Below are 19,066 nucleotides of genomic sequence, written 5' to 3' on the forward strand. Positions count from 1 at the left end.
GGCTATGGGTACCCACATGGGCCCCAGTTATGCCTGTCTCTAAATGGGGTATGTGGAACATTCCTTGCTCCAGTCCTACTCAGGCCCCCTCCCACAACCCTTTCTCCGGTACATCAATGACTGCTTCGGTGCCGCTTCATGCAGATCGTCTGGATCTGGAAAAATTTATTAATTTTGCTTCCAATTTCCACCCCTCCATCATTTTCACATGGTCCATCACTGACACTGCTCTTCCCTTCCTTGACCTCTCAGTCTCAATTTCTGGTGATAAGACTGTCCACCAATATTCATTACAAGCCTACCGACTCCCACAGCTACCTCGACTACAGCTCCTCACACCACGCTTCCTGGAAGGACCCCATCCCATTCTCTCAGTTCCTTTGTCTCCGTCGCATCTGTTCTGATGATGCCACTTTCCAAAACAGTTCCTCTGATATGTCTTCCTTCTTCCTTAACCGAGGTTTTCCACCCACGGTGGCTGACAGGGCCCTCAACCGTGTCCAGCCCATCTCTCCCGCATCTGCCCTCACACCTTCCTCTCCCTCCCAGAACCATGATAGGGTCCCCTTTGTCCCCACTTATCACCCCACCAGCCTCTGTGTTCAAAGGATCATCCTCTGCCATTTCCGCCAACTCCAGCATGATGCCACCACCAAACACATCTTTCCTTCTCCCCCCGCTGGAAGCTTTCCGCAGGGATCATTCCCTCCGGGACACCCTGGTCCACTCCTCCATCACCCCCTACACCTCAACCCCCTCCCACGGCACCTTCCCATGCAACCACAGAAGGTACAACACCTGCCTCTTTACTTCCCCCCTCCTCACTGTCCAAGGGCCCAAACAGTCCTTTCAAGTGAAGCAGCACTTCACTTGCACTTCCCTCAATTTAGTCTACTGCATTCGCTGCTCTCAATGCGGTCTCCTCTACATTGGAGAGACCAAGTGCAGACTGGGTGACCACTTTGCGGAACACCTTCGGTCTGTCTGCAAGCATGATCCAGACCTCCTTGTCGCTTGCCATTTTAACAAACCACCCTGCTCTCATGCCCACATGTCCGTCCTTGGCCTGCTGCAATGTTCCAGTGAAGCTCAACGCAAACTGGAGGAACAGCACCTCATCTTCCAACTAGGCACTTTACAGTCTTCCTGACTTAATATTGAGTTCAACAGTTTCAGATCGTGAACTCTCTCCTCAATTTAGTCCACTGCACCCCCTTTCCGATCCACCTTTTTCCAATAATTTATCATTTTTTTCCAACTATATTTTTTTCTTTTTCCTCATATTTTTAAATTGATTTTGATCTATTGTTTCATCTCCACTTTTTAGCCCATTTCGGTCCCTTCCCCCCACCCCACCCGCACTAGGGCCATCTGCCACTAGCTTGCTTCCCTTAATGTCCTCATTAGCACATCCTTTAGATAATATCACCACCATCAACACCCCTTTGCCCTTTTCTCTATGACATCTTTGACAGTCTCTTCTTGGCCTCCACCTATCACTGGCCCCTCATCAAGCTCTCCTGTCCCACCCCCCTCTACCAGCTTATATTTCATCTCATTTCTATATGTCTTAGTTCCAATGAAGGGTCATATGGACTCGAAACGTCAACTGTATCCCTCTCCTGTCAGACCTGCTGAGCTTTTCCAGGTATTTTTGTTTTTGTCCAAGGTCCCTTTGTTCCTCAGAACTTCCTAGTGCCAAGCCGTTCATTGAATACTTGCTTGTCAAATTACTCCTTCCAAAGTGTAGTACCTCACACTTTTCAGGGTTAAATTCCATCTGCCACTTATCTGCCCATTTGACCATCCCATCTGTATCTTCCTGTAGCCCAAGACACTCAACCTCACTGTTAACCACCCGGCCAATCTTTGTGTCATCCACAAACTTACTAATCCTACCCCCCACATAGTCATCTATGTCGTTATTATAAATGACAAATAATAGTGGACCCAGCACAGATCCCTGTGGTATTCTTCATGAACGTCATATAACCCCCTTAATATTCAGGGCCCAATCCTTGTCATCCTTTTGCTAAGTCTCCATAATGGCTATTAAATCACATTATTTATTTCAAACTGCAGCTGTAAGAAAGCTGCAGCTACAGGTCCAGATGTAATGGCCGAGCTTGACTAATGAAAAAAAAAGTTTGTAAAATAGCAGGCACAGTTAAAAACTGCCTTTCATTTCACTCCCAGGCTTAAAAAAGCAAGTAGATTGCCCAAACTTCTTGGTTTAAAGGTTTCCCAAATGCATAATAAGTTTAAACATGGTCCCATCAGCACAACAGGAGCCTGCCAACAAGCATGGAAACAACAAAGAGAGGGAAAAAAAAAGGCAGCGCCGGCGCCATCTCAAAGAGAAACAGAAACTTAAAGGGGTGCTCATCTGTTATAAAAATGGCCATGGATAATAAACTAAAACTACCAGGCCAATTTAGGCTAAGGCAAAGGCCAAACCAGACCCAAAATTGGTTGCTTTGGAGAATAAATTTTTTAGATTACAGGATTATATCAGGATTAGGCAAGAAATTGAAAACCAGTTACTACATTTTTATACTTGTTTGGTATATTTGTGGATAAAGTAATCCTAAGATGAGGTATAGATGAATTCTCAACCATATTTGGTGGGATATTAAAAGTCTTTGACAAATATTTCAAACTTCAAGTTGTGGCGAGCACAGATCGCAAACGAAGGTGCGGAACAGCCCAATATGAAGGGGCAAGGGGACCCCAGGGCAGGGAAGACAGGTAATCCCAGGCTGAGGGAGACAGGAGACCCCAGGCCAAGGGAAGCAGGAGACTCCAGGCTGAGGGAGACAATACCTAAGCAAACCATAAGATGATTGCAGACAATATCAGTGAAATGAAATACACGAACCAAATAATTTAGTGCAGAAGTGGCTGAGCAGCAGCCAAAAGACTTAAAAATAGACTTTTTTGAACATACTGGCACATTACCAAACTGCAACAGCTGGTGCAGTGCTGGACGAGCAGCTGGCTGTGAATGAAGGAAAGCTATCTGAGATAACCCAAAAAGCAAAACCTGTAAAAAGAAAATGAAACTATTGCACAGGAAAATGTTTATTTCAAAGCTGAATTGGAAGGACTCAATCGGAAGTACTCAAAGAAGTCACTGCCCTGAAAGAGTCTTTGAAGAATCATTATGTATCCTGTAAAAACATGAGGAGCTAAACAAGATATTGAATGCAACTTCAGCAAAATCTACATTGGAACTGTCAGTTGTGACAAAGCAATGCACTGAAATGCAGCATGATTTGGCAAGGGGGTCAACAAGGAAATAAACAGTTGAAAGAACAGCTGCTTGTCCTTCAAGATAAAATGCAAAAGGAGAACAAAACTCTTCACCAAAGATATAAAGACTGTCTTGAAGAGCAGAATGGAGGAACAGCAGAATAAAGTCGAGGTGCCTCTGTTGAATTACAAGAAAATTCAAGACAAAGCAATTGAGCTTTACGAAGAAAATGAAAATATGCTGAAGGACCTTCACATGCCACAAGGATCCCTCAGGTCAAAGTTTGTTCCTCTGGAAAATTATGAAGAGAAGCAAAATGAATGTAATGTCATTCTGAAAGAACTAAAGAACCAGTTGGCAGATAAGACTCAGCAAAGCTCTATATTCCAGGAGGAAGCCAAAAGATACAAGAAAGAGACTGAAAAGCTGAAGAACCAGTTGAATGGAAAAGAAGAGGCATTGAAAGGAAAAGCCATAGAAATTTCCAAGCTGCAATCAGATAACAAAGCAATGAGTAGCGCAATTGCAGAACTTAAACAAGTTAAGACTTTGCCAGAGACAGGCCCGGTTAACAGTGAAGCCAAATGCAGGACAAAGACAAAGCTCTGTTGCAGAAAGAGAAAGAAATACAGAATAAGATCAGAAAATGTAAATCCAATGCTGAAGATCAAGGAACTAGAAGAAAAAGCACTGGATGCTTCAAATGTACTGAAAACGTGTTGAAAATTGACATGGTTGAAATCAAAACCAAGGACCTAGAATGTCAAGAAAAAATTGAACAGTTGCAAAAGAAAGTGGAAGTTCCCACAAAGGAGCATGAAGAGTCTCAAACAACTAGCAGAAGTAAAATTAAAGAATGTGAGCTTAAAGGATAGCACACAGGAATAAGGCAAAACTGTTCAGTGTACAGAACCAACTTTCATGTATGGAAGATGAGTTTGCTCATAAAAAATTACAACAGAATGAACATCAAATATCAGACGTATCTAGTAAGCATCGTGAAAGGAACAATGAAATTCTTGAAATTCGACCCAATCTGGAGCACATGAAAAATGCAGTGTGGAAAAGCAAATCTAGACTTTAAAAGCAGATTAACAAAGACAACTGAACTCACCAGATTAGTTGCTGTGCTGAATGAAAAGATTCACAAGCTTGAAAAAGGATTGAAAATAAGCGAGTAAACAAATATTTGGCTAAAATTGTGAAACAAGTGCAAACAAAGGTTCCATTTTTGAAACATAAACATTCAAGAGGAACATGGAGAACCCATGGAGAAAGAAAATCCAAGTCCACTCCAGGAATGAACGAAGCGAACATTCCCTTGGGAAGCAACAGGACAAATCCACAGTGTCCAAACACAGCAGATAGGTTGTCGATGAAGAGAAATTTGACTCGAGAGCATGCAAAAAGCAAATCAAATGGAGACAATCAAATTACCAGAAACACCGAGTACTACACCTGCAATACCAGACTCACAAAGTCAACCCAAAACAACTGAGAACACCATTCCTCCAAACATGACAGAATGAGATCTGAAAGAACTGTCATACCTCCAGACAATCTTAAGTTATAAAGTCAGAGACCTGGAGGGGGGGGGGGGGGGGGGGGGGGGGGGCAGCGGCGGAAGAAAGGATAGCAATTAAAATAAAGAAGATTGTATTGTCAATCTTTTACTAAGGACTTGGGGGGGCGGGGGGGGGGGGGGGGCGGTGGGTAGTATAAGGGTGCTCGGGCAGAGCAAGGTTTAATGTGGGACTGGAGAACAGTACTGCCCACAGTATGACGTAGAGAGTCACATGATGGTAGACTATGTGTAATAGGGTTTGGAAGGAGCCAGCATGGAGACAGCACTCATGCATAACAGTACCTATGGTTGCCAACCAATGGTTACCAATAAATGGTTTATGTTCAACCATACAAGCCTCCAGACTGCTTAGTAAGACACCAAACTATCTTCCAACAGGTCTAGCAGTTATTTGAAGGTACAGTGTCAGAGCATGCACTGATGGAGATATTTTTTGGGAATGAAGATCAAGGAGATGTACGGCATCAGTTACAGAATCAGAAAGATGATGGCGAAGTTAGAGGCCCCAATAAAATCCAGAAGCTGCAAAGATTTGCTCTTGCGCCCAGGCAAGCATGTTTCTCCCAATTTCCTCTATCAAAACTGTTCATGATTTTCAATACCTCTATTAAATAGAATCATAGAATTCTGGAAATGTGTGGATGGAAGAATGGCATTTGGCCCATCATGTCCATGCTGGCTGACAAGTAGCCATCCAGCCTAATTTCACTCTCCAGTTAATGGGCCAAAGCGCTGCAGGTTGCGACACTTGAAGTGCATATCCAAGTATTTTTTAAATGTTCTAAGGGTTTGTGCCTCTGTCACCCTTTTCACGCACACATTTCCAGATTCCCACCACATGATGAAAAAATTCCCCTCGAATTGCCTCTAAATCACCTACCTCTTACCCTAAATCCAAGCCCCTGGTTATGGACTCCTCAATCAAATGGAATTCCTATTCACTCCATGTAGATCACTAAAACTTTCATACACTTCAATTAGGTTTTCCACCAGCCTCTGTTCCAAAAAAAAACAATGCCTATCCAATCTATCCTCATAATTAAGATTCTCCAGCCCAGGCACCAATGGTTACCAATAAATAGTTTACCATAAAACTCCTCTGAATTCTCTCTAGTGCAAGCACATCTTTCCTACACTGTGGTGACCTGAACCCACACATAGTGTTTTATAAAGTTCCAGCATAAACTCCTAGCTCTCATATTCTAAGTCTCAGATACTAAAGGCAAGTATCCCATGCCTTCTTGACCATCTTATTTACTTATCCATTCACCTTCTAGGGTCTGTGGACATGTATTTCAAGGTCCCTCTGTTCTTCTAAACGTCTTAGTGTATTGTGTATTTTCTTGTCTTGTTAGCCTTCCCCAAATGCATTACCTCACACTTCTCCAGACTGAACTCCATTTGTCACTATTCTGCCCAACTGGCATTGATATCTTCCTAAATACTCCAGCTTTCTTCTTCATTATCAATCACATGGCCAACTTTTATATGATCTGCATATTTCTAAATCATACCCCCTACATTCAAGTCTAAATCACTGATGTATCCCACAAAAAGCAAGGGAGCTAGTAGTGAGCCCTTTGGAAACCTGATGGAAAGAAAAGTCAGAAAAAGGCCCATTGACCATTGCACTTTGCTTCCTGCCTCTGAGCCAATTTTGGATTCAACTTGTCATTTTGCCTTGGATCCCACAAACTTTTATTTTTGTGACCAGTTTGCCATATGGGGCTGTGTCAAAAGCCCCGTAAAAAAGCTTAACCTTCTCTGCTCTAAGGGGAACAAACTCAGGTTCTCTTGTCCCTCCACATTTTCGAGATATGCTGAAACATGGGATGGTTTTTAAAGTAGATTGACTGAGACAATGCAGCCCAATCTGGAAAAGGATGAGCCTGTGTGCAGTACTGATGCAGAGTTTGTGAAGGGCCAACAGACTCAGCCTCATTACCATGTAGGATTTAACGTACCTTTTCTGAATGGTCGCTTCCCACTGAAGGCCAGAGGAACCACCAGGAACTTGGTTTCTGCTAGGAGAATCCACAGATGCAGCACCCGCACAGTCCAGCTCCCAGGCCGCAGTGGGTGGTTTAAAGGAGGCTTGTACTGTGTGTATTCAGCCTCTGAATCCACAGTTATGTCGTAGGACGTCGCAACGATGTAAGTAGGATCGATCCACACGACTGTGGCAGTCATATTACTGCCTTTGGTCCATTTCTGCATGGCGATAGGCTCGTCAAAGGGCCCGATCAAACCACCGAAGTTACGGAACAGTCGCTCCTTGGGATCCCATTCTGTTCCCACCTAAACGTGAGTGAAAGGCAGGGATTAGCTCCACTTAAAGAGTCTATAAAAATCAAAGCAAAACACTAGACTGTTTTACATCAAGTAGCCTAGCCCTCTCTGCTCTTTCTCACCAATAGACTTCAGTCCCAACAACAACATCCTACATTTATATAGCATTTGTAAAGTAGAAAGAATGGTCCAATGTGAAATGTTAACATGCTTTTTATTATGTGGGGGTTGCTGGTTAGGCCAGCATTTATGGCCCATCCCTAATTGCACTAGAGAAGGTGCTGGTGAGCTGCCTTCTTGAACCACTGCAGTCCCTGTGATGTAGGTACACCTTCAGTGCTGTTAGGGAGGGAGTTTCAGAATTTTGACCCAGCGACAGTGAAGGAAAGGTGATATAGTCCCAAGTCAGGATGGTGAGTCATTTGCAGGGGAACTTCCAGATGGTGGTACTCCAATGTGTCTGCTGCCTTTGTCCGTTTAGATGGCACTGGTCGTGGGTTTGGAAGGTGCTGCCTAAGGAGCTTTGGTGAGTTCCTGCAGTGCATCTTGTAGATGGTACACACTGCTGGCACTGTTTGTCAGTGGTGGAGGGAATGAAAGTTTGTGGAAGGGGTGCCAATCATGTGGATTGCTTGTCCTGGATGGTGTTGAGCTTCTTGAGTGTTGTTGGAGCTGCACTCATTCAGGCAAGTGCAGAGCGTTCCATCACACTCCTGACTTGTAGATGATAGACAGGCTTTAGGGAGTCAGGAGGTGAGTTACTCGCCACACAATTTCTAGCCTCTGACCTGCTCTTGCAGCCACAGTATTGCTAGTCCAGTTCAGTTTCTGATCAATGGTAATTCCCAGGATGTTGATATTAGGGTATTCAGCGATGGTAATGCCATTGAATGTCAAGGATGATGGTTAGATTCCCTCTTGCTGGAGATAGTCATTGTCTGGCACTTGTGTGGTGTGAATGTTACTTGCCGTTTGTCACCCAAGCCTGGATATTGTCCAGGTTTTGCTGCATTTGGATATGGACTGCTTCAGTATGCAAGGAGTTGCAAATGGTGCTGAACACTGTGCAAACATCATTGAACTTCTGTTGACTTTCTGATGGAAAGAAAATCATTCATGAAGCAGCTGAAGATAGTTGGGCCAAGGACATTACCCTGAGGAACCCTGTGGTGATATCTTGGAACTGAGATGATTGACCTCCAACCACCACAACCATCTTTGTTTGTGCTAGGTATGACTCCAACCAGCAGAGAGTTTTGCCCCTCATTCTCATTGACCCCTTTTGCTGGGGCTCCTTGATGCCACACTAGGTCAAATGCTGCCTTGATGTCAAGGGCAGTCACCCTCATCTCACCTCTAGAGTTCAGCTCTTTTGTCCATGTTTGGACCAAGGTCGCTGAGTGACCCTGGTAGAACCCAAACTGAGAGTCGGTAAGCATATTATTGCGAAGCACATGCCACGCGACAGCACTTTTGATGACCCCTTCTATCACTTTACTGATGATCGAGAGTAGACTGATGGCGGGGGGGGGGGGGGGGGGGGGGGGGGGGGGGGGGGTGGAGGGTAATTGTCCGGTTTGGATTTCTCCTGCTTTTTGTGTGCAGGACATACCTGGGTAATTTTCCACATTGCCAGGTAGATGCCAGTATCATAGAATTACAGAATTGATACAGTGCAGGAGGCCATTCAGCCCATCAAGTCTGCACTGGCTCGCTGAAAAAGCATTCTACCTAATCCCACTCCCCTGCCTTATTCCTGTAACCTTGCACGTACTTTCTTTTCAGAAAGCGATCCAATTCTCTTTTGAATACCTTGATCGAACCTGCCTCCACCATCCTTTCAGGAAGTTGGTTCCGGACTCCAACCACCCTTTGGGTGGAAAAACCTTTCCTCACGTTACTTCTACTTCTTTTTACCCATTATTGTAGCTATACTGGAACAGCCTGGCTCGGGGCACGGAAAGTTCTGGAGCACAAGTCTTCAGTGCAAATTGCCAGAACGTTGTCAGGTCCCATAGCCTTTGCAGTATCCAGTGCCTTCAGTCGTTTAGTGATATCATGTGGAGTGGATCGAATTAGCTGAAGACTGGCATCTCTGATGCTGGGGACATCCAGAGGAGGCCAAGATGGTTCATCCTCTCGGCACTTCTGGCTGATGACTTTTGTGAATGCTTCAGCCTTATCTTTTGCACTGATGTGCTGGGCTCCCCCATCACTGAGGATGGGGATATTTGTGGAACGTCCTCCACCAGTGAGTACTTAATTGTCCATCATAATTCACGACTGGATGTGGCAGGACTGCAGAGTTCAGACCTGATCCGTTGGTTGTGGATTCGCTTAGTTTTGTCTATCACTTGCTGTTTATGCTGTTTGGCATGCAAGTAGTCCCGTGTTGTAGCTTCACCAGCTTGACACCTCATTCTTAGGTATGCCTGGTGCTGCTCCTGACATGTCCTTGTGCACTCTTCATTGAACCAGGGTTGATCCCCTGGCTTGGTGGTAATGGTAGAGTGGGGGATATGCTGGGCCATGAGCTGACAGCTTGTGGTTGAGTACAATTCTGCTGCTGCTGAAGGCTCACAGTTGCCCAGTTTTGAGTTGCTAGATGTGTTTGAAATCTAGCCCATTTGGCATGGTGATACTGCCACACAACACGATGGATGATATCCTCATTGTGAAGACGAGACTTCACTCCACAATGACAATGCGGTGATCATTCCTACCATACTGTCATGAACAGGCGCATCCGACAGGCAGGTTGGTGAGGGCGAGGTCAAGTACATTGTTCCCTCTTGTTGGTTCCCTCACCACCTGCGGCAGATTTAGTCTAGCAGCTATGTCCTTTAGGACTTGGCCAGCTCGGTCTGTGGTGGTGTTACCAAGCCACTTTTGATAATGGAGATGAATTCCCCACCCAGAGTTCATTCTGTCCCCTTGCCACTCTCAGTGCTTCCTCCAAGCAGTGTTCAACATGGAGGAGTACTGATTCATCAACTGATCGGAGGATGGGGAGGGGATGGTATGTGGTAAACAGCAGGTTTCTTCGCCCATGTCTAACCTGATGCCATGAGACATCATGAGGTCCAGATTCAACGTTAATTTCAGATTTCTAGCACCTGCAGTATTTTGAGTTTGTATCATACTTTTATCATTATCATTTGCACAAGAGCGAGAGAGTGACAGCAAGGGAAAAGAGAGATAGTGACAAGGTGAAAAGAGAGAGAGACATTAGGGGAAGTGAGAGAGAGAGATATGAGGGGAAGTGAGAGAGAGGCATGAGGGGGAGCAAGAGGGGAGAGGGAGAGAGAAATGAGGAAAAAGGGAAACAAGGGAAGGGGAGAAAGGAGGGAAAGAGGGATGAAGGGAGGGAAAGAAGATGAGCAGAGGGAGAGAGATAAAGACAAGAGGAAGAAAAAGCTAGGGACAGAAAGAGAGAAACAAGGAAAGAACAAGAAAGAGAAGAGAGGGAGAGGGAGATAGAAAGGAGGGAAAGACATAAAGGGAAAGCGAGAGAAGGGGGAGAGAGAGAGAGAAAGGGAGGGAGAGAGAGGGACAAAGGGAGGAAGAGAAGTACATGGGCAGGGAGAGAGGAACAAGGAGGGGAGAGAGAGAGAGAGAGAGACGAGAAGGGGAAGAAGAGATTAGGAGCGGGAGAGAGAGCAATAAGCCTGAGGCTTGGCAAGGTTTTAAAAATCAGAAAAGGGTCATCAGGAACTTGATCGAGTAGAAGAAAGTAAACTATGAGAGTAAAACAGTAAGAAGCTTTTACAAGATTGTAAAAAGGAAGAGATTAGAGAAAGCAAACATTGGTACTTTAGAGGCAGAAAAATATAATGATGAATAAGGAATTGACAGACGTTAAGCCAATATTATGACCCAGTGATTCAGTCTCTGAATCGTTGGTGACCGCACAAACTCCTCAAAATATGTAAAACAAAAACAGAATTACCTGGAAAAACTCAGCAGGTCTGGCAGCATCGGCGGAGAAGAAAAGAGTTGACGTTTCGAGTCCTCATGACCCTTCAACAGAACTAAGTAAAAATAGGAAAGGGGTGAAATATAAGCTGGTTTAAGGGGGGTTGGGCTTATATTAGTTCTGTTGAAGGGTCATGAGGACTCGAAACGTCAACTCTTTTCTTCTCCGCCGATGCTGCCAGACCTGCTGAGTTTTTCCAGGTAATTCTGTTTTTGTTTTGGATTTCCAGCATCCGCAGTTTTTTTGTTTTTATCCTCAAAATATGTGTTGGGAACCCCTCGGAAGCCCCAATGCATTAACTCTGTGGGAATTGTCTGGGCAGTTCAAACTTCTGATGGGCAATTCCCCTTCTCTATGGGTCCTCTAAAGTCTCTAACGGTGAGGTAGAATAGGAGACTTCTGACAGTTCTGACTAACTTACCTGGATAGTTACCCAAGAAATGTTAGACAAAAAAAATCCTAAGTCTAACTCCTGGGTAACGACACAACTGACCCTTCCCAATGACACTCACCCCCGAGTTCCCCCTCAAACCTCAACTACACCCCCAACCTCTCGACTCCCCCCCGAAGCCACAGCTCCCTGCCGACCCAACTCAACCTTGCCACACTACCCAGCTAGCACCCTAGCCACCTGCCACCTTACACACCGCCCTACCCACCTATCACCCCACCTGCCTATCTCCGAATCCACTTAACATCCTACGCGCCTGCCATTCCACCCATCTGCCAACCTACCCACCAACCACCCTACCCACCTGCCACTCTACCCATCTTCCATCTTACCTATCTCTCACCTTACTCCTTACCCACTTACCTGTCACCCTACCTCTTTATCTCAACCACCCTACCCCCTTACCCACCTACACATTCACCCAATTCACACATTCACTCAACATTTGCTCAGATACTAACACTAACACACTGAAAAGCTGTTTAAACGTCACAGCTGTTCAGCCAGTCCTTGGAAGATTTGGGCCTCTGTGCCATTCTTCCCAGTGGCGGACAAAAAGAGCATATCAAAAAGTGTGGGGAACCAAGTGTCTCATGAGAATGAAAACATAAAGTAATCAATATTAGCGAAGAAAATATACCTGGAGAAATTAGTAGCTCCAGAGCTAGTGGATGCATTCACTTTGATCTTGCAGAATTTCCTAGACTCTAGATTGGTCGTTGTAGAGTGACAAGCTTGCCAACCTAGGCAAGCTGTTCCAGCACAGCTACTACACTGGAATCTACCGAGCAATGTGGAAAATTGCCCAGTTATCACCTGTACACAAAAAGCAGGACAAATCCAACCCGGACAATTACTGCCCCATCAGTCTACTCTCGATCATCAGTAAAATGATGGAAGGGATCATCAACAGTGTTATCAAGTGACATTTGACTAACAATAACCTGCTCACGCATGCTCAGTTTGGGTTCCGCCAAGGCCATTCAGCTCCTGACCTCATTGCAGCCTTGGTGCATACATGGACAAAAGACTCCCTCAAGGTAGTGGCCTAAGCCCAACCATCTTCAGCTGCTTCACCAATGACCTTGCTCCCCTCATAACATCTGAAGTGGGGATGTTTGCTGATGATTGAACAATGTTCGGCACCATTTGCAGCTCCTCAGATACTAAAGCAGTCCATATCCAAATGCAGAAAGGTCTGTACAATAACCAGGCTTGGGCTGACAAGTGACAAATAATATTCATGCCACACAAGTGCCAGGCAAAGACCACCTCTAACAAGAGGGAATCTAACCATCATCCCTTGACACTCAATGACATTATATCGCTGAACCCCCCACTATCAACATCCTGGGAGTGACCATTTACCAGAAACTGAACTGGACTAGCCGTATAAATATTGTGGCTTCAAGAGCAGGTCAGAGGCTAGGAATCCTGTGGTGAATTAACTCATCTCCTGACTCCCCAAAGCCTGTCCATCATCTACAAGGCACAAGTCAGGAGTGTGATGGAATATTCTTCACTTGCCTGGATGGGTGCAGCTCCAACAACACTCAAGAAGCTTGACACTGTCCAGGGCAAAGCAGTCTGCTTGACTGGCTCCCCATCCACAAACATTCACTCCTTCCACTACTGGTACACAGCTGCAGCAATGTGTACCATCTACAAGATGCACTGCAGGAACTCACCAAGGCTCCTTAGACAGCACCTTCCAAACCCATGACCACTACCATCTAGAAGGACAAGGGCGTAGATAGATGGGAACACCATCACTTGGAAGTTTCCCTCCAAGCCACTCAATATCCTGACTTGGAACTATATTGCTGTTCCTTCACTGTCGCTGGGTCAAAATCCTGGAACTCCCTCCCTCACAGAACTGTGGGTGTACCTACACCACATAGACTACAGCGGTTCAAGAAGGCAGCTCATCACCAGCTTCTCAAGGGCAAAAAGGGATGGGCAATAAATGTCAGCCTAGGCAGTGACACCCATATCCCATGAAAGAATAAAAAAGAGGCAAATGACACCCTGCTGTTTCAGAAAGGAAATACAGAAATAAAACAGGCTGATAGCAATAGTTGGGAAAAAGCTAGAACCTTTGATTAGGAACATGGTAACAGGGCACTTGGAAAATCATAATATGATGAGGCATAGTCTGCATGAATTTATAAAAGAGAATTCGTGCTTGCCAAATCTGTTTTTTTCGGAGGATCTGAGAAGAGGTAAGGGGAACCAGGGGACGTAATGTATTGGGATTGTCAAAGAGTATTCAATGGGCGGAATAAAGGACATTTTACCTGGCGGCTTTTCACGCCGTATCGTCCCAATCCCACCTCATTAATAATGCATTCCTGGGAAACACACCATTTTGATGGTGGGCGGGCCCTCATTCGCCCGCCACGCTGTCACCTTGCCGCTTCATCATGCAGGGTGCCATTTTTAAAGTGAGCATGCACACACCTCTCAATGCTTCCAGATAAGGACTGCTACAAAGAAGGCATGACCCTGAAAGTCAAGAAGACTGCAACCCCCTATTTACTGACACATCCCTCAAATGCCTTTTGGATGCAGTTGAGGCCTGCAGTGATGTCCTCTATCCTTGCTCTGGCTGCAGGAGGGGCAGCAAAATCATCAATCTAGCATGGGGATGTGGTGCAGTGGTGGTCAGAGCCAATGCCTTACAAAAGAGGATAGCCATCCAGTGTCGAAAAAGGATGAATGATCTCCTCCATTCAGCAAGGGTAAGTCACTCTCAACTCACACTCTCAAACCCTTCACACATTCACAGGGATCTCACTCACAGCCAGTTCAAGGGACATCACTATTCACTCTCACACTCACCTTCATTGTCCTCATCCCGTCTGTGGAACCACTCAGCACCCACATATGCCAAACATATTTAGCATGTGGCCTGGCAGGCATCCTGCTTACATTCTCTCCATCTCTATTCATGCAGGCGCCAAAGGGAGAGGTCGCAGACTGGTGGAGGAATGCCTGAAATCAAGGTCCTCGTGGACTTTGAAAATAGAGCCATCCAGGTGAGGATCTGGACCGTTCCTGTGCTGACGTTGATGTCAGCGGTGCTCTAGCAAGTGAGGATCCATCAGTGCAACATCCTCAGACAACAATGCTGTCACTGATGTGCCCTGTTCCGCAGTCTCCTGCCATGCACTGATTATCCCACCTTGCTTTTACAGGCACATCTGGCAAACAGCCAATGGAGTCCATGACCCAGGGTGTCCAATCAAGCCCTGAAGAAACCTCTGTAGAAGAATGTGAAGGCACCTTCATTGAAGGCCCGTCACAGCGCTCACCTACACAATCTCCACCAGCGCAGAGACACACGCCTCGGTGGCACCTAGCTTTACAGTAGCCTCAGGATCACAATCTTGGTGAGCACATCGCACTATCTGATCCACAGCAGGTGGCAGCAGGCACTTCCCAGGCCTCCAGTACTTGGAGGACTGCCGGAGGCCGGAAATCTGCTGAGTCCGTGTCAGATGATGAGCCTCTGGACTCAGTCATGTCACAGTTGCTGGAGCTGTAAAGGCAAGCTTGGGAACATGAGGAAGCAATGTCCGCTGCACATTGCAAGGCACGATGGAGGATTCTGTCCACATTTAGGCTGAGGTGATAGTACGGCATGCCAACGCACTGAGGTCAACACAGGTAGGATGGCAGCTGCCTTGGAGACCATAGTCCAGGACATCGGTCCTGCACTGCGCGCTGAACTCCATCACTGACGCCATAGTTGGCCTCCAAAAGTGTGTACGCGAGAGGGGTGCAGGGCAGCTTGATTTCATTCTAGCTACCCTTTCTCCTCAAAGAGTTAGCCAGGGGCCCTCGGGGATCCACAGGGAGGAGGACCAACAGGTGCACACCCCGGAACCATCTAACCAGGAGTCCAGGAGTATTTAGCCCATCCGAATACTGTATTCCTGTGGCCCCAGCAGTTCCAGCACAACAGGCTGAGGAGGGTGCGATTGCCACTTAGCAGGACCCCGAAAGCAGACCCAGGCCCTCCATGTCTCAGCCCTCCATAGGGCACCCACCCAAGGTCATCACAGACACAGCACAGCAGTCAGCAGGCTGCCTCCACTTCCACTGTGGATGTCGGGGCAGCACCAAGATGTAGCGGCAGGGTTAGAAAGGTTAAGAAGATGTAGTTGCACAGCCTGGGAACTGGTCTTAATCTCTTGCACATAATGTTCACTGTTGTAAATATACTTCCAAGAATGTCTTCCTGCCTATGGCTCCTTGTTTTGATGAGCAGTGTTCGTGTCACTCAGGTGTGAAACCTTGGCTTCCGCACAAGGTAAAGGCAGTGTCACAGTCCAGGGCCTCTTCCATATGCTACGTGCAGCCTTCAGACCTCACACTCATTGGACACATTACTGATGCCTGCACCTCGATGGTGCTTGTCATTGCTGCCAGAATGTCGTGGGAAGGTGTCAGAGTTCCATCATGTGCGCTCTCAGCACCTTTAAGGTGAGGCTGGAACCCATCTCATCAGCATCTGTGACCAGTGCTGAAGGCTGGCAAAGCTTCAGTTGCATTTAAGTTTCATGGCTGCGTCTCCATAATACGACCCTGCTCACAGAGTGCGTGAGCTGCCTTTGGCTAGACAGGAGTCAGAAATTCACAGTCTATGTGAAGATCTATGGAGTGTCCTCACTTCAGGTCATCATCATCCTCCTGAAATTGAGTGTCCATTAAGTCCTACGCTGCGTCTCCATGACAGAAGCCTTATCACAGACGATATGTGCACTGCTATCAACCAGACTGCAACGTTCGCAGATGCAACGTGAAGATCTATGGTGTCTCCTCACTGCATGTCGTCATCATCCTCCACAGCTATGAGGGCTTCCAAGCATGCCTGCCTCGTCTGGCCAGTGTGATGGCCTCATCGCTGTCATTGTCATCTTCGAGGACTTCCTCACTCTCATCCCTGTTGACATCCTCCTCATCGGAGGAGACCTCCAGCTCCTCCATCTCCTCCTCAGCCAGCAATTCTCCCCCATTCCAGTGCCAGGTTGTAAAGGGCGCAGCAGGTGACAATGATACGTGACACCGACTGTGGACTATACTGCGGGGCTCCACCAGACAGGTCCTGGAACTGGAACCTCATTTTCAGCATCCTGATAGTTTCCTCCAAGTGCAAGTTGCAGCATGAGCATCGTTACACCTTCACTCTGCTGCTGTCTGAGGCCACCAGACAGGAAGCCCTTGTCCTCTAGGAGCCATCCTGCAGTCTCTGTGGACCCTGCAAGATGTCAGGGATCTGTGACCGACTGAGAATGTAGGAGTCGTGGACACTCCCTGAAAATGGCGTGCAGACCTGCAGGATGCGTTTGTGGTGGTTGCAGACAGGCTGAACATATAGCGAATGGAAGCCCTTGTGGCTGACATAGTTGATTGCTTGTTGTGACAGAGATCTGAGTGCAGTCAATAGTACTGTGCAATAGTACAATAGCATCTGTGGGAAACCTGAAATCTGGGCAAATCCCAGCACTCTTGCATCCTGGCTATATGGTCCCGGGCAAAACGCACAAAGTTGTGTGCCTTTGCGAAGATGGCATCTGTGACCTCATGGATGCAGTTGTGGGTGGAAGTTTGCGATATCCCACAGAGGTCACCCATGGAGCCCTGAAAGGACCCACTGGCATAAAAATTTAGTGCTGTGGTCACTTTCATGGCCATGGGCATGGATGCCCTCTAAGTCCCCATGGCGTCAAATCCTGCAGCAGCTGGAAGATGTGACTGACCAGTTCCCTAGACATGAGCAGTCTTCGATAACACTGGTTGCTGGTCATCTACAATTCCGAAAGGCGGTGTCATGAGATCCTGGGTCTAGCTAGGCGGCGAACAGCGACGGCTCGCTGTGGCTCTTCAACGGCCTATGCGGCAGCCACAGCTGCCCCTTTTTTACTGAGGGTGCTGCTCCTCCCTCTGCCCAGCCAGGTGCCTCCATCGCTCTCCTCTCCTTCATCTCCGCTCTCTGTATGCCACGAGGCATACAGCTCGTTCACCAGGTTCATGATATACTCCTCCTGCAGAATGAAAGAGAGAGATGTGTGGGTTTGCTTGGGTGTTCTACGAACCTCTCCTGCTTAAGTCTGAAGGCCCCTTAACACATCCTAGAGAGTGCTGGCCAACAGCTGGATGGCCAGCGTTTAGTGCGCTGCATGGGTGCCTGAAACCCATCCTCCTCCCCCACACTCCACCTAACCGATGGACAGCAGCTTTGTCCACTGGACTGCATGCTATGCTCTCAGCTCAGGCGCAGGCATTCTCCTAACCCACACTGCAAGGCTGCACTGTTAGCTTGAACCATGGGGGAGACTAGTCCAAACCTGAATGATGACATTGCAAGCGGCTGTGAGCGCCTCCACCAGTGACTGCTCCACGTCCAGCTTTAGCAAGGAGATTGTACAACATGCCCAGTTGTCCAACTGTTCTGCAGTACACTAAAACACTCATTAGATTGCAGTCTGTGCCCGAGGGGTGAAAAGTTCAGGAGCATTTGGTGCACTTTCAAGCCTCCGTGTTGCTTGAGTGGGCAGATAAGCTCGAGGCCCGAATCCAAGCATGTCAATGTGGCTGTGCCTGAATGTCTCAGCTGCAGAGGAATGGTCACTTTATACAAGGTGTGACCACTTCCCTGCACCCTCCACCCCACACGTGCTTGTGCACTACCATCAACCACAGAGTAGCCCTTGCCCACCCTCAAGTCGCCTCAATTGCAGTGCAGCACTTGCACCCCACCCCCAACTCACCTGAACCACAATGCAGCCCTTGTCCCGGCACCACATTGTTAGACAGCCGGGAAAAATCGACATGCCTGTGCCCTCGCCTGAATGTACAGCGCCTTAACCTTGAAGTCCAACAGGCGATCCTGGTGAGCGACGTGCAACATTACTGCGCACTCACCTCCAAGTTCCCCTTGAAGTGCAGCACACCTTATATATGCTGTTGTGAAACATGTCAGCGTAGCTTCGATGATCCACCATGCGGGAGGGATGATTCCAGTGTGCCGGGCTTGTAGTGATATGCAGATGTATTACAATGAGGTTCCCAATGTCCGACGGCAGGAAATAAGGCCCACCACTGACTGGCAAACCATACGACTCTAAACTGGTTTCACAACGTCGTAAAACCAATTTTTGGTCTTCTCGCCATATTGTCTACTCGAGCTGGCAAACACGCCCGACACCAGTGGGCACAGAAAATTTCACGCAATGTTTCATATGAGGTAATTTCATAAAATTTGGGCTCATGGGATTGGGGGCAATATGTTGGCATGGACTGTTAATCCATAGAAAGCAGAAAGTAGGAAAACACAGGATATTTTTGGGCTCACAAGCTATAACTGGAGAAGTACTACAAGGATCAGTGCTGGAGCTGGGGCCTTAGTTACCTACAATCTACATCAATGATTTAGATGAGGGGACTGAGTTACAGAATCATGGAACATACAGCATAAAAAAAGGCCATCCAGCATGCTTTTTTGCA

The 19,066-nt window shown here is 46.9% G+C and overlaps 1 protein-coding gene across 1 annotated transcript in view; it reads right to left on the minus strand.

Moving 5' to 3' along the window:
• Nucleotides 1-19,066, minus strand: part of xylt2 (xylosyltransferase II) — a 324,124-nt gene that overhangs the window by 13,834 nt on the left and 291,224 nt on the right. The window contains exon 11 of the mRNA XM_041216822.1: nt 6,803-7,136. Within this exon, the coding sequence (XP_041072756.1) occupies nt 6,803-7,136 (334 nt within the window). The remainder of the gene's footprint in view (nt 1-6,802; nt 7,137-19,066) is intronic.

The sequence above is a fragment of the Carcharodon carcharias genome, chromosome 22 (assembly GCF_017639515.1).
Source record: "Carcharodon carcharias isolate sCarCar2 chromosome 22, sCarCar2.pri, whole genome shotgun sequence".
In the NCBI taxonomy this organism is placed as follows: Eukaryota; Metazoa; Chordata; class Chondrichthyes; order Lamniformes; family Lamnidae; genus Carcharodon; species Carcharodon carcharias.